This window comes from Dromiciops gliroides, chromosome 1 (genome assembly GCF_019393635.1).
Source record: "Dromiciops gliroides isolate mDroGli1 chromosome 1, mDroGli1.pri, whole genome shotgun sequence".
NCBI lineage: Eukaryota > Metazoa > Chordata > Mammalia > Microbiotheria > Microbiotheriidae > Dromiciops > Dromiciops gliroides.
The window spans coordinates 142,760,526-142,782,970 of NC_057861.1; the positions used below are offsets into that span (position 1 = coordinate 142,760,526).

The following is a 22,445-nucleotide window of genomic DNA, read 5'->3' on the forward strand; positions in this document are numbered from 1 at the left end:
GTCTGTGGGTTCTGTGTCACCACTTCTGCTTCTGTAGTGATAGTGGCAGTGGTGGTAGAAAGAGGAAAAGTTAAGATGAGATGCAATCAGGTGGTGATGTAGTGGTTTGAGTGTTGGGCCTGGACTCAGGAAAACCTGAGTTTATATGTGGTCTGAGACATTTACTAACTGTGACTGTTGTCAAGTCAGTGTGTTAGCTAAATTATTGTGTTGCTAAGCTATACTTTCTAAAATGATTTGCTACTTATATATTAATGACTATTGCACCAGTTTTGGTAGTAAGCATTTATTATTAATTAATATCACATATTAGTAAAGGATTGACGACATGTCTCCTTGACTTCCCCACTAGCCCCAGGCTTACAGGCCTAAACAATTACATATCCAGCATGCTGACCCTGGTGAAGCCAGGAGTTTTATCCCTTGTAGACAGAGGCAGGTCACCATAAGTTGATCTAAGCTAATTGGATATAGCATTGTTTAGCTCCATTGATTGACATGACTTGAGGGTGGTCTTAGAGAGGGTAAGTTCCTGTATCTAAGTGTGTCTTCCTCTAGCTAAACAAAAAAATCAATCTGCATTCCTTTTGTTCACCTGAGCTCATCATCCCAGGCATGGCTTTCTGGAGTTAGGGGGAGAGAGAGCAACTACAACTAAGCTAATGTTTGTATCTTTCCTAGAAATCCATTATTAATAATTATTTTCTCACATCTCTTAACCTCTGTCTGCCTCAGTTTCCTTAACTATATATAGAATGGAGATAATAATACCTACTTTACAGGGTGGTTGTGAGAATCAATTATGCTTGGTATATGATAGGCACTTAATAAATAAATTTTTCCTTTCTCCTCTTCCTTATGAATCAGTGTTCAGTTCTTTTACAGATGTTATTTTCATTAATTTAAAAAATTATTGATACATTTTATTTTGTCATGGTTATTCACAACAGACATATATTCAAATCCTATTACAAAATACCTTCCTTGAAAACCAGTTTGATTGTTAGCTGAAAGGGAATGTATGCTTTAACTTTGATAGTATAGCACTAACATTTACCATTGTAGTTTAGTATTTTGTTGTCTTTCCATGTTGACTTTATATACATTTTTGTCGTCATTTTGTACATAGTATAAACATTAATTTAATTGTTGGCACTTTTAATTGTAATCTTTGTCCAGGTCAAATGTGTTGACACTTCTAGAAGAACTGAATCATATTCATATCGACATTCTTGCTTTAAATGAAATCCAAACATAAAGAAGTTACAGCTGAATAGAAGAGCTCCCAGGTTCTAGGAAATTCAAATAATAGAATTGGTTTCATTGTGTGGATAAAGCATTAGACTTGGTATCAAGAAATCAGGAATTCCTCCCTTATAAGCTGTGTGAACCTAGGCTAGTCACTTTTGTCAGCCTCATTTTCCTCATATAAAATGAGGATAACAATAGCACCTGCTTCATGGGATTATTGAGAAGTTCAAATGGGACATTTATAAAATGCTTTGTTAACCTTAAAATGCTTTAAAAATGTTATCTATTACTATCAACTCTCCCCCCCCCATTGTAATCCCCCTCCCCCCACCTCTCTAATACAACTAGAAAAATCATTTTATGGGACATTTGGTCATTTTACTGGGCACTACTCAGAATGAGCTTAAGCAAAAAAAGACAAACATGAAGATCATTGTAGATTGTATGCTAACCTGTACTGCAAAGGATGAAGAAGCAGCAGAGAGATTCTTTAAAGAATCTGACAGACCTTCCAATTAAGTCAAGACATACCTTGACACTTGGTAACTTCAAAGAAAAGATGGACTCTTAGAGGATGGTAAAAACTGTTGGAAAAAATGACTTGGCATTTTGATTTCAAACATGCTGTATACAGCATGAATACTTTTAAAAGAAGAGAATGGGGGAGGGGGCAGCTAGGTGGCACAGTGGATAAAGCACTGGCCCTGGGTTCAGAAGGACCTGAGTTCAAATCTGGATTAAACACTTGACACTTACTAGCTGTGTGACCCTGGGCAAGTCACTTAATCCTCATTGCCCAGAAAAAAAAAAAAGGGAAAGAATTGAATGTAGCAGTCATGAAGTCACATCATCAAAAATGAAATTGACTGCATTTTAACAGACAGGAAGTGACTGGTCTTAGGTGCAGTAGCCATTTCAGAATCAGCTGTTTCTGGGCAGTTGGATCATAGACTAATTAGAGCAAAGGGTAAAGTAAATATCAAGTTAGAAGAAAGGATAAAGATGGGAAGACATTTCATTCCATTCCACTATTTCTTTTCTTTTCTTTTTTTTTTTGGTGAGGCAGTTGGGGTTAAGTGACTTGCCTAGGGTCACACAGCTAGTAAGTGTTAAGGATCTGAGGCCCGGATTTGAACTCAGGTCCTCCTGACTCCAGGGCTGGTACTCTATCCACTGTGCCACCTATCTGCCCCCCATTACATTATTTCAAACAAGTTGTTGGTCCTGAATAATAGGCTTTGGGCTAAGGACATTGACTTTCATCCTTACCATTTCTTACAGTAGTTCAACCATTTTAAATTAGTTGCCACAATAAAGTCAAAAGAACTGAGAAACTGTTCCTCAGCCAGCACCGAATTTCCTAGTCAGAGCCTTAGTATAGTGTACATATTTGTTTGTAAAACATTACAGAATATGGAAGTGGATAATTATGAGCAGTATTGCTTCATACAACAGCAAAAGGTGATGGAAGGTAAGATCAGAAAGATTTGTGTGAATACTCAGCCAAAAACATTTATAATGAAACCAGAAAGGAGAACATCAAATATAGGTAAAATAAAACCTAAATTTAACTCCAGTTTAAAACCTATATTAACCCTCTTTACCAACATTTTCTATAGCAATGATTGATCACTGTGATTTGAAGAAGAGGAAAAGGTACTTAGGATAAAGCTGGCATGAGCACCAGACCATGGTGCTCATTGATTCCAGGGGGGACATAATTTTAAAAGCCTGGAGAGATTGATTATCGAGATGAAAGAGAGGAAGAGAAAAAATGATTGGAAAAAATAATGTATAGTACTGTTACAAAAAAAGATTATTGAGTAATTTACAAACCCAACTCATATATCTACTTTCTCACCTTTAAAATCTCTGAGAATGTACTGATCTTGAAGATATACCTGCTTTAATTCAATTTTATTCTATTGAAAAACTCTTTTTGGTTCCCTGTTGCCATATATAAATTCATGACTGTTGCCTTTTACACACTCTCATGTCTGGCTTCAGTCTACCTTTCCTGCATTATCTTATATTACTCTCCATTACATGATATACATTCTAGACAAAATGTGCTATTCTGTCAGTGGTTTGTATCTTGCCCTTTCCTTTCATGGGATGTATTCTCATCTTTTCATCTGTTGAAATCCCTCCCTTCCCTCAGAGTCCAAGACAGATGTCAAATAGTCTTTAAATCCTCCCTGTCCTAGGTGAAAATTATATGGCTGTTTCATAGCACATTTCCTTTTCTTCCTTTCTGGTGTCATAATTACTTTCTATACATGTCTTTCATACCATTATATTAGGAGAGAGTGAGGTTGGTGACCTTGCACAGGCCTCCCTCACTTAAATCCAGTTCAGTGCAAGTCATGATATCCCCTGATGTTATGGTTCTCTTTGGGAACAAATGACAAACAGCAACAACAACAATTGTAAGCTCCTTAAGAAGTACCAGCCATCTCTTGTAATCTTTGTATTTCCAACATGTAGCACAGTGCCTCATATTTTCCCCCCATTTATTTAGAATTTTATTTTTTCCCAAATTACATGTAAAACCAAATTTTAATGTTGATTTTTAAAACTTTGTGTTCCAAATTCTTTTTCTCCCTCCTTTTCCACCTCCCCTTAAGAAGGCAAGCAATTCAATTTAAGTGTAGTCATACAAAATATTTCCACATTAATCAGGTTGTGAAAGAAAATAGACAAAAAAAACTTAAGAAAAAGGAACTAAAAATTATGCTTCAATCTGTATTTAGACACCATCAGTTCTTTTTCTGGAGATGGATTGCATTTTTCATAAGTCTTTCAGAGTTGTTTTGGATCATTGTATTGCTGAAAATAGCTGTCATTCACAGATGATCATCTTATAATATTGTTGTTACTTTGTATACAGTACATTTCACTTTGCATCAGCTCATGTAAGTCTTTCCAGGTTTTTCTGATAGCATTCTGCTCATCATTTCTTATAGCACAGTAGTGTTCCATTATAATAACATAATTTGTTCAGCCATTCCCTAATTGATGGACATCTCCTCAATTTAAAATTCAACTTTTTGTCTTTTTATCTCTTTTTTGGATACCAACCTAGTAGTGATATTATTAGGTCAAAGAGTATGCATGGTTTAATAGCCCTTTGAGCATAGTTCCAAATTGCTCTACAGAGTGTTTGAATCAGTTTACAACTTCCCCAAGAGTGCATTAATGTCTCATTTTCCCCACATCCCCTACAACATTTGTCATTTTCCTTTGCTGTCCTATTATCCAATCCAGTAGGTATGAGTTAGTACCCCAGAATTGTTTTGACCTGCATCTTTCCAATCAATAGTGAGTTAGAACATTTTTTGCCCATATGGCTATAGGTAGCTTTGATGATTTCTTCTGAAAACTTCATATCTTTTGATCATCTATCAATTGGGGAATGGCTCATATTTTTAAGAAATTTGACTCAGTTCTCTATGTGTTTGAGAGATGAGGCCTGTCAGACATACTTGCTTCAAAATTGTTTTCATGGTTACTGTTGCTAACTCCATTCTATTTCCTCCCCATAGCATTTATTCTATTTTCTATCTTCTTTCACCCTATCCCTCTTCAAAAGTGTTTTGCTGGGGCGGCTAGGTGGCACAGTGGATAAAGCACCAGCTCTGGAGTCAGGAGTACCTGAGTTTAAATCCGGCCTCAGACACTTAACACTTACTAGCTGTGTGACCCTGGGCAAGTCACTTAACCCCAATTGCCTCACTAAATTAAAAAAAAAAAGTGTTTTGCTTCTGACTGCTCCCTCCCCCAATCTGCCCTCCCTTCTATTCCCCACCCTTCCTTTATTCCCTTCTCCTCTTACTTTCCTTCAGGGTAAGATAGATTACTATACCCAGTTGGCTCTTTGAGCCAGTGCTGGTGAGAGTAAGGTTCACTAACTCCCCAGCACTTCCCTCATCTTCTCCTCTACCATATAAGCTTTTTCTTGTTTCTTTTACGTGAGATACTGTACCCCATTCCACCTTTCCCTTTCCCTTTCTCCCAGTGCATTGTTCTCACCCCTTAATTTAATTTTTTTAAAGATACATTCCTTTGTATTCAACTCACACTTGTGTCCTTTGTCTAAATATACTCCATTCAGCTGCCCTAATAATGAGAAAGTTTTTATGAGTTACAAATATTATCTACAATGCCTCATATATTACAAATGTTTGGTTGACCTGTGATTTTACAAGCAGAGGGAATAATTGGTATAGAAACTAATTTGCAATTTATAATCTTGGAAAGCTTCCTGAGAGGATTGAGAGCCTCAATGACTTGCCTGTGGTCACACATCTAGATTCAAGACTTGAACCCAGGTCTTCTCATTCAAAAGTTGGCCCTTTTATCAACAATGGCAAACTACTTTTTCCTTGTACATAGTGGATACTTAATAGATGTTTGTTATCAAGCTCCGATTAGAAATGCTTTCTTTTCCCTCAAATTTTCTTGGAGTACTAGATCTCTCTTTTGCCTCTACAACATTTTACTTTGCATGATATTTGTTTACATTATATGCCCCCCCCATTAGACTATGAGTAACTTGAGAACAGAGACACTGTTATCTTCATCTTTTCGTCCCCAGTGCTTAACACACTATCTTATACGTAACAGATAATTAATATGTTTGAATTGATTTTTTTTTAAGTGAGGCAGTTGGGGTTAAGTGACTTGCCCAGGGTCACACAGCTGGTAAGTGTTATGTGTCTGAGGCCGGATTTGAACTCAGGTCCTCCTGACTCCAGGGCCAGTGCTCTATCCACTGTGCCACCTAGCTGCCCCTTGAATTGAATTTTTATTGAATTTTAGGGTATGTTAGGGTTTAGGGACTGGGTCAGAAGGTTAGCCATCCTTTAGTCTTTAGTGTACTTTAGTCTTTAGTATTTTAGATGAGGAGGGCAAGATTGGGGAAGTGGAGTCCAAAGTCCATTCTCAGTGTGCCCTTTCCCTTTTTCTGTACTACCATTCCTAGTCTGGTTCTGCCTCAAAGTCTTCCAAAGTGTGGTGATCATCTTTTATTTTTTTTTTTCCTACTCCCCTTAAATCCAAGATAGTTACTAAAGTCTCATAGCTTGGAATTTTAGCTCTTTTAGTCTGTCTAGAACCAAGAGGTGTAATCTGCTTAGGGATAGCAATATCCTTTAGGTTGTGGGTAGGTAGGATATACTTGAAAATTAATGGAATTGTGAACCTTATGGGTGGAGCATAAAGGCAAGGTGAGCAATAGCTGGTTTGCAAATGAATCCTAGCTATTGGAGAATCAGATCAAGGTCACCTTTATGATTAACTTTGGTGTAAGTTTTTCTTGATTAGAATAGTAAACCACATACAGACATAGTCATAGAGTTACACAGTTAAAAGAGCCCTTGGAGGTCATCTATTTCAGCTCATGCCTGAGTTTGGAATCCCCTTGTTGCTTATGGATACTAATTGTCTGCTCATAGCTTAAAAATGAAAGATGGAATATGACTGTGTATATGATTTATTCAAATAGAAAAGAAAACACTAATGAACTTAGAATTTAAAAAATAAAATTCAGTTAAAAATTAAAATTAAAAAAAAGTTCCTTTCGTTGTTTCCTAACTACAGAACACTTTGTAGGGTACATAGTCTTACTTTTGGCATTCAAGACTTGCTTTTTTACCTCACTAAATTACTTTTCATTTGGCATTTAGAATACTATAAATTTTAAAAGTGATTTTAAAATATTGTTTCTTATTTTATTAGCAAGCTAAAAAAGCTGAGCGAAGACAGTTTGACTAAGCAACCTGAAGAAGTCTTTGATGTCTTAGAGAAGCTTGGTGAGGGGTAAGTACACACAACTGTAAAAATTATTTTCAGGAAAAGAACAAGATGAGTATTGAGAAATACTCATCCAATATTAATATTTATACAGTTGTACATTGCTTGAATTGAAAATGTATTAAAGTTAAGATATTATGTTAACACCCATGCAAATAGAGGATGGGGGATGACTAAATAGGCAAAAGATGGAGGTGAGGGGGACCTTGTGGCAGTCAGAGGGGTGAGGTTAAATTTTACCACAAGTTGAGTATGAGTCAGCAATGTCCTGCTGTTGTGAAAAATGCCAACCAAAATAATCCTTCCACTATACTCTGCATTTATAACATCCTTAATAAAATTTTTATAAATACACTTTAAATGGGATGTGGAGAAACTGAAGCAGGATATAAGAATAATGACAAGGATAATTAAAATGGAAAATAGGTCTTAAGAGTACAGTTTAAAGAAATTGGTATTGTTTAAGTCTGGGGAAGAGAATGCTAAGATGTGGCTTTGATTGAAGTATATGAGGGTTTTTTTTTTGTTTAAACATAGGAATGCTGATTAGTTATTTTCCATGTCTTTGGAAAACAAAACAAGTGGAAATTGACAAATTAAAATGATAAAGATTTTGATAAGACATAAACAAGGAACAAATTAACTATTAGGGTAATAAAACTTTGTATTGATTTCTGAGAGGTTGAGATAGCTTGGGATGTCCTGAAGGATGAAACATTAAAAAAAAAACCCATGAAAACCTTTTTTCAGTGCTTGTTATTTGCAAGGTTTTGTGCTAGGTGATGTGAAAAATATAAAAATTATGAGATACCCACCACAACTTTTTTTCATCCCTTTATAGACCTCCCAACATTCCCTCCTCCTCCACCCTCTCAGCTAAGAACCATCACTCATTTCATGAAAAAATAAAAATTTGATGAAAGCTTACCCTTTTCTTCTTCATCCCATATCACTTAGATGCTTTCTGCCACTATCTTGTCCTTTACTTCTGTCTTAGATGAAGAGGTTCCCTTCTATTTGGCAAGGCTCATGTCTACATCTTCTGTAGCAAATTGCTTCCTCTGTCATACCTATTTTCTCACAACTTTATTCTCCTTGTTTTCTGACTGCCTGTAAACATGCTGACATTACCCATCATCAAAAAATATTCCCTTGATCCATCCATCTCAATTATCATTCCATAGCTCTTCTTCCTGTTGTTGCTAAACTTGAGAAGATAATTTACAATCTCTGCTGCTACTTCCTTCTGTCTTACCCTTTTTTTAAACTCTTTGCAGTGTAGCTTCTGATCTTATCATTCAGTTGAAACTGCTTTTCCAAAGTTACCAATGATTTGTTAATTGCCAATGTAATGGTCTTTTATCATTCCTCTTTTTTCTTGACTTCTATATCCTTTCACACTGTTGATCACCTTCTTCTCCTTCATACTTTTTTCTCTCTAGGTTTATGAGACATTAATAGTAATAATGATAATTGTTTTTAGCATTTATCTAGTGCTTTTAAGGTTTACAAAATGATTTACATAAGTTAATTCATTTGGTGCTTATAACAAATCTTGTGATGTGTTATTACGATCCTCATTTTACAGATAAGGATACTGAGTGACTTAGGGTCACATAGCTAGTAGGTGTTGAGATTGGATTCAAACTCAAGATTTCATCCTACCCTCTCTCCTAACTTTGAGAATTACATCTTCAGTTGAATGTTCCACACACATTTTAAGCTCAACATGTCCAAAACTGAACTCATTACCTTTGCCCCCAAACTCTTTACTCCTATGAATTTCTCTATTGCAGATGAGTGTACCACCATCTCAGTCATCTAGGCTTACAACCTAGGTATAATTCTTGACTCCTCACCCTCTTTTCCCACTTCTCCCACGTTCAATTTGCTGCTAAGTCCTGTTGATTTTACCTTCATAACATCACAAGTCACTCCCTATTCCAATCCATCATCTACTAAGCTGTCAAATGAATCTTCTAAAAGTGTAGATTTGTGCATACCACCACCCTATTCAATAAACTTCTATCATTTCTAGGATTAAATATAAAATCCTCCGTTTGACATTCAAGGTCCTTTACAGCCTGGCCTCCTCCTACCTTTCAGGTCTTTTTTTTTTTTTAGTCTTATTCACTTCCATATTATATGGAATATAGACTAAGCTTAGATCTAAGACTATTTATTTGTATTTCTACTTTCCTATTTCTCTAATCAGCATCACCTTGTTTGTTGGCTAATTAATTCCCAAACAATAAAAGCTAAGTAATCCATTTCTAACTAAAGCTCAGAGGTTTCTTTCTCTTACTGGTCTGGGAGATATATAAGGAAAAGGTTAAAGTTTAATGCTCTTATATCCAATTTTAAATCTCACAATATACTTTTCTTTCTTTCTTTTTTTTTTTTTGGTGAGGCAATTGGGGTTAAGTGACTTGCCAAGGGTCACACAGCTAGTAAGTATCAAGTGTCTGAGGCCGGATTTGAACTCAGGTCCTCTTGAATCCAAGGCCGATGCTTTATCCATTTCGCTACCTAGCTGTCCCCCATATACTCTTCAATCAAGTAACACTGACCTCCATGATGTTACTTACACAAGATGCTTGATCTCCTAAATACAGTCATTTTTACTGGCTGTCCTCCATATCTAGATTTGCTCCCTTATCTTAAATTTTATACTATATCAAGTTTATTTGCTTCATTATTAGATAAAAGGTAACTATTGAAAGGTTTTGAATAAAAGAACAAGATGATTAGACCATTTTGAAAAGAAGACCAACCTTCCTTGGAGAATTGGACTTGGCATTAGAAGACCTGGGTTCAGGTTATGGCTCTCAGCATTTACTAGCTAAGCTTTGTGAAAGTAAGTTTTCTTATATGAAAATGGGGATAATAATATCTACACTATCTCATAAGGTTGTAAGGAAAATACAAGCATACCTCGGGGGTATTGTGGGTTTGGTTACAGACCACTGCAATAAAGTTAATATTGCAATAAAGCGAGTCACATGAATTTTCTGGTTTCCTAGTGTATATAAAAATTATGTTTACATTATACCAAAGTCTTTTAAGTTTTTAATAGCATGGTTAAAAATATACATACCTTAATTTAAAAAAACTTTATTGATAAAAAATGCTAACCATCACCTGAGCCTTTAGTAAATTATATTCTTTTTGCTGGTGGAGGGTCTTGTCTCAGTGTTGATGGCTTCTGACTGATCAGGGTGGTGGTTGCTAAAAGTTGGAGTGGCTGTGGCAGTTTTAAAAAAATAAGACAATGAAGGTCATCTCATCAGTTGAGTCTTCCTTTCACTTTAACACTTAGAGACCAGTGTAGGGTTATTAATTTTCCTAGTTTCAATATTGCTGTCTCAGGAAATAGGGTGGCACAAGGAGAGGGAGAGAGCCTGATAACAGTAGTCAGTGGAGCAGTCAGAACACATATCATTTATCAGTTAAGTTTGCCATCTTATATAGGTATGGTTTGTGGCACCCCAAAACAATTACAATAGTAACATCAAAGATCACTTATCACAGATCATTGTAACAGATATAATAATAATGAAAAATTTGAAATATTGAGAGTATTACCAAAATGTGACACAGATGTGAACACATGCTGTTGGAAAAATGGTGCCAATAGGCTTGCTCCACCCTGGTTGCCATAAAGCTTCCATTTGTAAAAACGCAATATCTTGCAAAGCAAAATAAAGCAAAGTGCAATAAAATGAGGTGTGCCTGTATTTTGAACAAAAGGGCTTTATAATTTAAGTTATTTATTACAACAACAAGCATTTATTAAGTCCCTGCCCTCAAGGAGTTTACATTCTAATATCAACTCATAAAAGGAAGCTGAAACGACATAGCAGGAGGCAAGGAAATTACCTGACTCAGGGGTATGATAAGAGGAATCATGACGTAGCCTGGCAAGAAATAAAGAGATGGCTGGCCTGGGCACTTTCCTTAAATGGAGGTTCTGGAGCCACTGAATCAGAGGGAGGGGCTGAGAGTACTTCTGGTTTGTGGATTCCAGGGCTAAAGTTACCTTCCAGGATGAAGAGTTTTCTGGGACATGATGGAAGAGTACAGCCCGGAGAGAAATGTTGTCATTGCTAATCATCTGACAGTGACTTCCTATTGCCTACAAGCTCCTTTGCTCTGATTCAGGGCTTCTAGAGATCAGTTCATTCTGCATCTTCAGGTTTGACATGCTTCATGGTTTCCCAAACTGATCTACTTTCAGCTCCCTGAACACTTCCTGACTATTGTTTTATTGGATAAAAATCCTTGCTCTCTCCATCCATCAAAATGTAATAAGAATGGAAAGCTGCTGTGAAAATATCAACACGACCTATGCCTGGGGGCCTGTCACTGCCATCTTTCACCATCCATTGGGGTTGGCTTCATGCATCTCATGTAACTTTCAGCCATACAGCTTCCCAGGAAAGTAGAAAGCTTCCCAGGACCAGGATGCTAACTTGTTTAAAATTCTCCTGAGAAAACCTATTCCTGGAATGCCTTTCTAGAGCATTGGGAAAGACTACTTAGTATGATAAAAGAAGAATGTGTCCTTGTTAGCAAAGCCATTATTTACATTAGACAAATGAAAACAATGGGCAGCTAGCTGGTGCAGTACATAGATTTCTGGGCTTAGAGTCAGTAAGACCTGAATTCACATCTGTCCTTTACCCATTTACTAGCTGTGTGACTCAGGACAAGTCACTTAATCTCTGTTTGCCTTAATCTACTGAAGAATGAAATGGCAAACCGTTGCAATATCTTTGCCAAGAAAACCCCAAATAGGGGTCACAAAGAGTTGGACATGACTGAACAACAAAAAACAGTACCATCCTTAGGGGTCAGGCAATATGCATTTGTTAAGCCTGTTATGTGCTTTATCATCTAAGATAAGGAGAATGGGTCAACTTCCTTGAGTCATCAAAGTCTATTTATTAAGTGCTTAAGATGTGGGGATACAATTAAGAAAGACAGTCCTTGACCTCAAGGAGCTTACAATTTAATTGGGGAAGACAAAACACAAGGAAGCTAAAAAGCCTGGGAAAGCTACCCAGCTTGGGGATATGGTGGAGAAATCAGTCAGAACTGCTGGATGAGAAATAAATCCTCTTTTGTTAGGAGGAAGGGAAAAATTGAAGAAGTTTGCTTTCCTGTACGAACACATAGTAATGCCACGTTAAAAATGGCAAGATGGAGTAAGTTATGTCAACTCTTAACAGATGACTGTTAACTTTTATAAATCTTTCGACAAAATTTTTGTTCTTTCCATTTATATTGTTGTGGTCATTATGCATATTATTTTCCTGGTTCTTCTTATATCACTATTAATTTATATAAATACTAACATGCTTCTTTGAAGTTTTCCTATTCTTAAGATATAGTAAGATTCCATTATTTTCATGTAGAACAGCTGTTTAGCTATTCTGCATTTGGAGATCTACTTTGTTTCCGGTTGTTTCCTACCACAAAAACTGCTGCTATGAATATTTTGGTGTATATATCACTTTTCTTTCTGTCTTTCACCTCTTTAAAGTGTAGACCTAGTAGTAGACTTTCTGGGTCAAAGTCCATCCCTTTATTTATTTAAATTATGAAATAATCCAAGCATTTCCATAACATAGTAGAGTTAAAAAAAGATGATTGCAGATCTGTTATTTAAAGTCTATCATTTTAAAAATGGTAGTGCCTCCATTAAATCTCCCTTTATTCCTCCTGTTGGAAATGACTTTAGATCTCATACAGCACTTGTATAAATTTTAACTTGGCCATTGGTACTTTAAATGTGAGATGTTTGGCCAAGGACCAGTCTGTGGACCTACTAATGGAACAACTGAATCATTTTCATCTTTACATTTTTTCCTATAAATGAAAACAGAAAAAAGAACTAGGTTGACGTTAAATGGAGGGATAATTTACAAGTTCGTCTTGTAGAGACAAATAAAAGAATTGAAGGAGTTGGTTTTATTGCGTGCCCAAAGGCAACGAAAAATATTATTTCAAGTGTTCTGGCAAGTAAAGCCTTTCCTATCTTTTCAGTTTTCTTATACTTTGCTTTCCTCCATGTGCTCCATAATCTAGCTACACTGGCCTTCTAGCTATTTCTCACACACAACCCTCTTATCTCCAAACTCCATGCTTTTTTCACTGTTCCCCATTCCCTGAACATCTTTCCTTCTCCCATCCATATACTGGCTTCCTTCAAGACCCAGCTCAAGTCAGACCTTCTAAAAGAGGACATTCCCATCCTTTCTATTACTCTATGCGTAGTTGTTTGCATATTGTCTTCCCTCGTAGAGTGAGAGTTCCATTTAGACAGGAACTGTGTTTTTGCCTTTCTTTGTATTCTCAGCATATTGTTTAGTGCAGCCTGGCACATAGTAAACACTTGACATGTTTATTGACTGACTTTTGCTCATCTCTTATTGAAGAGCTCATAATAAATAAGTCTTTTCAAAAACAACTCCATGAAAACTATTGCAGATTATTTACAAATATTGATTATAAAGAATGAACAGGTACAGAAATACATTAAGAACTCAGTAACATTCCCTAAATTAAATCAGCATAGACTTTGCTGTTCTGTCACTTAAATATGAGAATGATAAGAAATAAAATTGGAAAACATGAATTAGGGTTAAGGAATGAAAAAGGCCAGAGACTTGTAGACTCTGAAGAAACCTTATGCCTATACTTTATGAATGTCTTAAAGAAAATAATGGTTAGGTCCGAAACATGGACCCTCTTTGGAATATAAACTCATTTGTAAACGTTTATGAATAAGGATGATGGAAGATTGAATAGTACTGCCTTATAAAACAGAAAAGCACTGGAGAGAAATTTAAAGGAAGTATGGCAAAGAGAAGTGACTAAGGAAAGTAATTTCAAAGGCCCTTTAGGATAAACATGGAAGGATGACAACAAACAAAAAAAGGAAAAGATCGGCTGAGATTTTTTTGACTAGTCATTTTCATCATCAAGGACATTGGAACCACCACACTTATACTTTAACATCATGTTTTGAAAAGATGTCAGTAAAGTATTTTAAAATTAAGAGATAGGTAGGAATTTGGTAGGCAGATATGGAGAATTGAATCAAGAAAAGCCAGCTAGATTAGACCAAGTGTCTAAAATAACAAGGAGATATATGATGTAGGTGACTTAATTGTGAGGGTCTAGAAGGACTGTTTCACAAGTTTTCTGAAGGAAGTGAAGATGATAAAGGTTTGCAAAAATTCTCAGAATTCAACAGTACTAGAATAAATAATTAAGAGAACATCAATATCCTTTTGACTTAGGTACTTTTCATTTCGACAGAATTTTTATTAGAATCATCTGCACTTGCATCGAGGATATTAGTAGGAAAAGGCAGATTTTCACAAATGATAGCCCACAGGGGACTACTTCTTTACCATCACATAATTAACTGAAAGATGTAGAAAAGGCAAGGTTCCACTGTGTTTAGTGTTGATTATGAAACAGTTTTTGAGTCAGGAGAACAAAACTCCCTTAATGCTTCTTTTTTAAAAACGTTTTCCCCATCCCATGAGAATTTTTTAAGATTCTTTGAAAGATAAAGGCATAAAATGGGTATATGTAAGTATATACATACCTATCTTTCTATCTGCCAAAGATATTTGATACCATGGTGGAAGAGATGTATTGTAGAGTCTGTATTGAAGAGGAATTCCCTGTGTATGGTGAAGTCCTCTAGTTGTTCCTTATGCTGGTTTCATTGAATTCCTGTGGCATAGTTGGTAGAGCATTAGACTTGGAGTGGGGAAGAAGAGGATTGCCGGTTTGATTGCCTTGAGGAAATCATGATTAATGATGTCAAAATTTCAAAAGCCCCATCTTTTTATTAATGTCAATATTCTGTTAGTGTTACAAGTTATGAAATTCTCCAAAGGATGAAAACAAAGAGCAATAGAAAGACATATGGTGGGTTCAAGTAGGTCGCAACATATAACAAATAAGGAACTTCAAAGAAGAAATAGAGTAAAGGATGTCATCAAAAAAATGTATGAGCTAAAAAGTATGAATGAACAAGTATTTATTCAGAGCCTCCTATATGTAAAGCATAAGAAATGGACTGTTCATCTGGCAATAATGAGAAATAACAGAGAGACAATCTGAGTACTCTGCTGGTATCCTTACAATAGAGGGGAAGGTTCCCTGTTATGTTGAGTGATGTGGGAGGATGTGGACAAGAGTCATAGGATGGGCAGTCATGGATAGATTGTGATCTGCATTCTTGCAAGAAACATTCAAATTGATGAGATAATTGATCCATTTAAGTAGAGTTTTTTGCATCACTTTGTACAAATTCTTTACACAGCTTAATGAGTTTGTTGAGTAAATGAATCTTGTTGAAATGTTGGTTGAAAGGATGAGAACCTGACCATTATTTGCTTTATTGAGGAAGTCATTCTCCACACTCATCCAAAACAAGGGATTGGAATAGATAAGACCTCATCAGATGACCTGGCTTGGCATCAAACATATTTTAAAATATAAAATTGAGTTCAACAAGTACTTTTTCAATTGAGTAAACATGTCTAAAAATTAAATTTAGAGAGTATAGGCTAGGCCTCTATATATAAAAAAGTATAGCACCTGAACTTATTATATAAGCTTCTGCTGAAATAGGCTTTTTATTTATCCCTAATTTATACTTGACTCTCTTCTCAAGAATTTAGGGCTACTTGTCATAGAATTGTTAAATGAGGAAATAATAGATTTACCTAGTAATTTCATTTGCTAAAGATTCCAAATAAGGCCATTTGTGATTGAAGTGCAGTAGTTTATCCAGGGGATTGTCATAAACATTAGGGATGGAAATAATTGGTGATTGAAACCAAAACCAAAACCAAAAATGAGTATGAAAGTCATTGGAAAAGGAGTATCAGCCCAAGTCAAGAGAATAGATGTAAGAGAGAAAAGAAGGTGTGATAGTGTCACCTCCTTTGGAATCTTTATTTGGTCCAGTAGCATCTTGATGATGTAGTAAGTACAGGGAGTAATAAGAAAATTTGAGAACAAGATGGTAGGGAGATAAAGTGTTTATATTTTTCTCAAAACTAGGGGGAGAGAAAATAAGGTGATAGGAAAAATATGTAAGTAAACATATTAATCATTTTTTAGTTCCTTAAGTTAAATTCAGGAAATATTCCTTTTTAGAGCTTGAGAAATAAGATTTAAAAAAATGTTTAGAGTAGTTGTGTTTGAAGATAAAGGGTAGTTTCCTCTTTTTAGTCTTTCTAACTTTATAATTATATCAATATGATAGATGAGAGTTCTGCTTATTTTATATGGAATATCTAGAAAAATTGGTAAATCTGAATCAAGTGGATATTTTCATTTTGTCTTATGTTTTGTCTGAAATTCTTAGGACTGTCAGTCTGGTCCTTGTTGGCTGTCTTCCACTAGATCTATTTAAATTGTTATCATCTAAATGGATTTGGCTAAAGCATAGTTTTTAATTCATGCATCTTCAAAAAAAGTCACAAACATTTAGTACTTAATTCTCTAAAAGATCAATGTCCTATATATTTGAAAAGTTGTAAAAGAACACATGCTTCATTTTAAGTGCTCTTTCAATATTTTAAAATATAATGAATGGCATATAGTACTTCAGGGACCTGATCTAGTGTCTTTATGTATTAAATTTATATTTCATTCTTTTGATTTTAATTTCATTTTCCCCCTTCATTTTGGGGGCCCCAGATCTGTGCTTTCATCAGTGTCCTTCTTGTGTTCCTGGTAGAACTGTTCCTGTTCATGGTAGAGAAACTTTCTCTACCAGTGTCAACACATTGGTAACTTAGGTTCCTAGAGTTACCTGGGGCATGAGAAATCAAGTGACTTAACCATGGTCACACAGTTGGTCTGCATCAAAGGCAGAACTTGAATAGAATTTTCCTGACTCTAAGACCAGTCCTTTTTCCATGCTGTGCTGTGTTTTCTTCACTTTTCATTTGTTGTTGTTGTTATTGTTGTTTTATTTAACTCAGATCTTTATTTCATGGAGTTTAGACTAAGAAGAAGAGAAACTTCTAAAACAGCCACCCAGTTGATACTAGTGCAGGACAGTAGGAACTTCTTCCACATTTTCTACATTTGTGCTCTTGCTGAATTTTAGGGAGTTTGTTGAATTTTCAAAAAGGGGGAGTAGTTGGCCTGAGTATATATGGGCATGGGCCAGGCATGGGAATGGGAGCAGAGACAGTTCCAAGAACTATATAAGCTGAAACTCTGATGATAGAAAGTTCTTAGAGGGTGGAGCCTTTGCTGTATTGATACATAGTCCATGTCTGATTTCACCAATGGGAAGGGATGGGGAAACTTCTTATTGTTATCTGACAGGCCAGGGGAAGAGACATGGGATTGGATGAATAATAAAATGATAGTTTAAAAAATTAACTGCAAACCAACATAGAGAATGAAAACTGAAATCTTGATCCTTCTTGTATAATAGGACCTTCCAACATCAATTGCTTTGGAATGTGTTGTTAATACTGTATTTGAACTGAAGTCTAGTATAGATTTTCTCCATGCTTTATAAAAATGTATGAGAAAGTATCATTATTAACCTTCTCATTCAATTCAACTTAAAATAACTAAAGCAGTAACACCAAGAAGGCATACTTCATAGTTTTGAATTCAATTTAATTGGTTGTTTTTCAAATCATGTTCATCTGCTGAATTTTTTAAAAATGAAAATTCTAATAAGACAAATACAGAAGATAGAAATGTTATTTCTGATAAATATAACTATAAAGGAGGAAATACAATCTAGAAACATTTTTATTTTCTTTTTAGATCTTATGGCAGTGTATTTAAAGCAATACATAAGGAATCTGGTCAAGTGGTGGCAATTAAACAAGTTCCTGTTGAATCAGATCTTCAGGAAATCATCAAAGAAATTTCGATAATGCAGCAATGTGACAGGTATGCATAGAATTACAGTTATATTTTTTATCCTTATGACTGACACCATGCATGTGTATAACTAACATTTGTATTATTGTACATATAAACACGTATTATCTTCCTAGATTTCATGTTCTGCTTATTATTTAGAAATAGGAGTTAAAAAATCATCAAAGAAGATGGGGTAAGTGTTTGAAGTTGGTTTTTAGAACACTGAGCTTTTTTTATAAATACAAATGGGATATCACTTAAGGGTCTTTGGTGAGGGAAGCTTCTCATCCCTAAGGGACATATTTTTTCTTGTTTGCTAAGCTCATTTATTGGTAGTATATACATTTGATATTTCTATAAGGGGATGAACATAGGAGACTTATTGGAAGAATAGTGTTGCCTTTGACAGAAATAGGAAAGTTTAGAAGAGGAATGGGTTGGGGGTGGGAAGACAGTTTGTTTTAAACATGTGAAATTTGAGATGTCTTTGGGATATATAGTTTGAAATGTCCAATAGGCAGGTTGTACTACTGAAGCTCAGAGGGCGTATTGGATATATCCAATCCTAGTCTCCTTCTCTGAGATTTAGTGGAGCTTTGTGGATCACTTGCATAGAGATAATGTCTAAACCCATGCTGTCTGATGGAGTCACCAAGAGAAGAGGGTCCTAGGATAGAGCTTTGGGGAACACTCAAAGTTACCAGTGATATTGATGGTGAGATGGTGAGAAGGAGTTGTCAAGCAAAAGGAAGGAGAACAAGGAGAGAGCAAAATCATGAAAATCCAGACAGGGGAGTCTGTTTAGGAGGAGAAGATGAATCTTTACTGTCACATGTGGCAGAGAGATCAGGTAGGATGCAGACTGAGAAAAGACCATTAGATATGGCAATTAAGATATTATTGGTAACTGGAAAAAGCAGTTTCAGTTGATGATATTGGTTGGCAGATGGGAAAGGATTAAGAAGTAATTAGAGGGGCAGCTAGATGGCGCATTGGATAGAGCACCGGCCCTGGAGTCAGGAGTACCTGAGTTCAAATCCGGCTTCAGACACTTAACACTTACTAGCTGTGTGACCCTGGGCAAGTTACTTAACCCCAATTGCCACACACACACACACACACACCAAAAAAAAAAAAAGAAGTAATTAAGAGGGGCAGCTAGGTGGTGCAGTGGATAGAGCACCGGCCTTGGAGTCAGGAGTACCTGAGTTCAAATCCGGCCTCAGACACTTAACACTTACTAGCTGTGTGACCCTGGGCAAGTCACTTAACCCCAATTGCCTCACTTAAAAAAAAAAAGAAGTAATTAAGAGGAGAAGTGGAGGTAATGAGTGTAGAAAAGTTTTTTCCTAGGATTTTGATGGAAAAGGAGGGGAGAGAGATAGGGTGATGGTTTGGTTTGAGGGGTTGGAAGGTGAAGGTTTTTTTTCTGGGTGGGGGAGACACGGGCATATTTGAAGGCAGCATAGAAAGAACCAGTAGAGAGGGAAAACTTGAAGATTGGGGAGAGAGGGAGGATACTTGAAGGGGCAGTATGCAAGAGAAGATAGGAAAGAAAGGCTAGAATCGAGACTGTGCAAAGGAGTTGACCTTGGCAAGAAGTGCCACTTTATTATCAAACATGGGTGGGGAAAACAGGAGAGAATGGGTCAAGATGTTTTGAAATGAAGAGAAGTGGAGAAGAGGGAACTTATTGAAAACTTTTATTCTGGAGAAAATAATGAGGGAAACACCTTTCATTTTGGACCTGATTCTGCCTGGTAAGAAAAAAAATGGTTGTTATATCAGAAATGGGAAGAGCTCTTGGAGGAAGTGATAATTCCATCTTAGAGTTCATGATGATATAACTCTTAGAGTTTGGATGATATAATAATAGTTAAGGAACAGAATATGTATACCTTAGATTATAGGAAAGTAGATTTCAATGAATTCAGAGAAAGGATAAGGATAAGCAGGAACCTATAATTTAAAAAGTAAACAGAGGAAGTCAGTCCAACAGTAACAGGTTGCTTTCAAGAACAAAATTTTGGTAACCCCCAAATTAATAATTCTGGTGAGGAAGAAAATTCAGGGAAGTGGTGTATAATATTACTGATGTTAAAAAAGCATGTAGGAGTTAGAAATTAGCACAACTAAAATGAATGCAAAAGATTTGGGAAGTTCTATGTGCATAATGCTAAAAGGAATAAAAGTAATAATATACTGAAGCTGGTGTTGAATGGTAAAGACCTCAAAGGACTTTTTGGAGCTTATATTAGGGGTAAGACGAAAATGAAATAAAAAGTTATGATTGTTGTTTGGATCGGAGAGGATCTTAGTAATGGATGATAGATAGAAGGAAGCACTACCTACACTTATTTTGCTGCTGCTTCTTCCCCCTTTTTTTTTTTTTTTTTGAGCAGTTGTGCAGTATAGTGGGTAGAGAATTGTCCTTAGAACCAGGACCATATTAGTTCAGTTCTTGACCTGGGAGCTCTGGAATTTGACTGTAATATTTCTGGGAGTTTTTATTTTGGGATCTCTTTCAGGAGGTGATTGGTGGATTCTTTCAATTTCTATTTTACTTTCTGGTTCTAGAATATCAGGACAATTTTCCCTGACAATTTCTTGGAAGATGATGTCTAGAGGCTCTTTTTTTGATCATGCCTTTCAGGTAGTCCAATAATTTTCATATGATCTTTCTTGGATCTATTTTACAGGCCAGTTGTTTTCTCAATGAGATATTTCACATTGCCTTCTTTTTTTTATTCTTTTGGTTTTGTTTTATTGTTTCTTGATTTGTCATAAAGTCATTAGCTTCAATTTGCTCAATTCTAATTTTTAAGGACTTATTTTCTTCAGTGAGCTTTTGTACCTCTTTTTCTGTTTGGCCAGTTCAGCTTTTCAAGGCTTTCTTTTCCTTGTTAGCTTTTTGTACCTCTTTTACCATTTGGCCTAATCTGTTTTTTAAGGTGTTATTTTCTTCAGTATTTTTTTGCATCTCCTTTACCAAGCTATTGCCTTTTTTTAATGATTTTCTTGGATCACTCTCATTTCTCTTTCACTTTTTTCTTCTACCTCTCTTATTTTATTTTCAAAGTCCTTTTTAAGTGCTTTTTCAGTTATTGTCCTGAGACCAATTCATATTTTTCTTGGAAGCTTTGGATGTAGGAGCTTTGACTTTATTTTCTTCTAAGGGTGTATTTTGATTTTTCTTGTCACCATAGAAACTTTCTATGGGCCTATTTTTTTTTCTGTTTGCTCATTTTCCCATCCTATTTCTTGACTTTTAACTTTTTGTTAAAGTGGGGCACTGCTTACAGGGTGGAGGGCACACTGTCTCAAGCTTCAGGGGGTTTATGCAGCTGTTTTCAGAGATTTCTAGGGATTTGTAAGTTTTTAGTTCTTCCAAGATGGTGTGATTTAAGGAGAGGTATGTTTACTACTCTCCTGGCCTGTGTTCTTGTCTTTGAGCAACCACGAGCCTACTTTTCTGCCCCGGAACTAGGAAGATCATTCAGTTCCACTGTGGCTGCAAGCTCTAATGTGCTTGTGTTCCTTCCCAGCCTAGGATGGCTACACAAGACTATGACCTGGATCGGAGTATGGGCAAAAACAACAGAGTCCTGCCTCAGTGCTAGTAAAGAGATCCTTGTCATCTCCTTCTGGTCAGTTGTTTGTGGGCTAAGAGTTCCAGAAGCAGTTGCTGTTGTTGCTGATTCAGAAGCTTCCGACGTCTGCTCTCCTGGTTTGCTGGGGCTGGGGCTGGGTCTGCACTGGTGTGGCCTTTGCGCCATTCTCACCCTGGCTTTCTAAATTGTCCTTGGCTGGAAAATTATTTCACCCTGTCCTTTTGTGGGTTCTGCTGCTCCAGGAATTTATCTTATGGCATTATTTGAAAGTATTTGGAGGGGTCTTGGGGAGAGCTCAGGCAAGTTACAGCCTTTCCTCTGCCATCTTGGCTCCACCTCCCATTGGTTCAGTTGCCACTTACTGGGTGACTCTGGGAAGAGCATTTAACATCTTAATCTTTTAGGTGACTCTCAAAGATCGTAAGTTTCAAAGAAGGTACTGGTCTGCATTGGTGGTACTAGTTAAGTCACAGGTCCAGGCCCTTTTCTTATCTATTTCTCTGCCAAGAAGAAAAATCTTCAGATCAGTAAGGATAGAACAACATGTAGTTAATATGGAGTCAGAACATAAGATAAATGAAGATTGTAGGATTTTAGATTTAGAGCTGGAAGTAACCTTAGAAGCCTTGTTAAACTTCCTTATTTGTTTTAGATGAGAAAACTGAGGTATAGTAAGTTTAAGTGACTTGTCAAGGGTTACACATCTAGTTAAGTGTCTAAGACAGAATTCAGACTCAGGTCTTTCTGATTCCTTGTCCAGCACTCTTACTGTCAACTGCCTTTTAGCAAAGAGGCTATGGCATCCTATTTATTTGTTTGTTTTTGTGAGGCAATTGG

At 36.2% G+C, this 22,445-nt stretch overlaps 1 protein-coding gene across 1 annotated transcript in view; it reads left to right on the forward strand.

Annotated features, from left to right (window-relative positions):
• The window catches only part of STK3 (serine/threonine kinase 3), a 465,914-nt gene that overhangs the window by 34,645 nt on the left and 408,824 nt on the right, over window positions 1–22,445 (forward strand). The window contains exons 2-3 of the mRNA XM_043968349.1: window positions 6,991–7,071; window positions 17,896–18,024. Of these exons, the coding sequence (XP_043824284.1) occupies window positions 6,991–7,071; window positions 17,896–18,024 (210 nt within the window). The remainder of the gene's footprint in view (window positions 1–6,990; window positions 7,072–17,895; window positions 18,025–22,445) is intronic.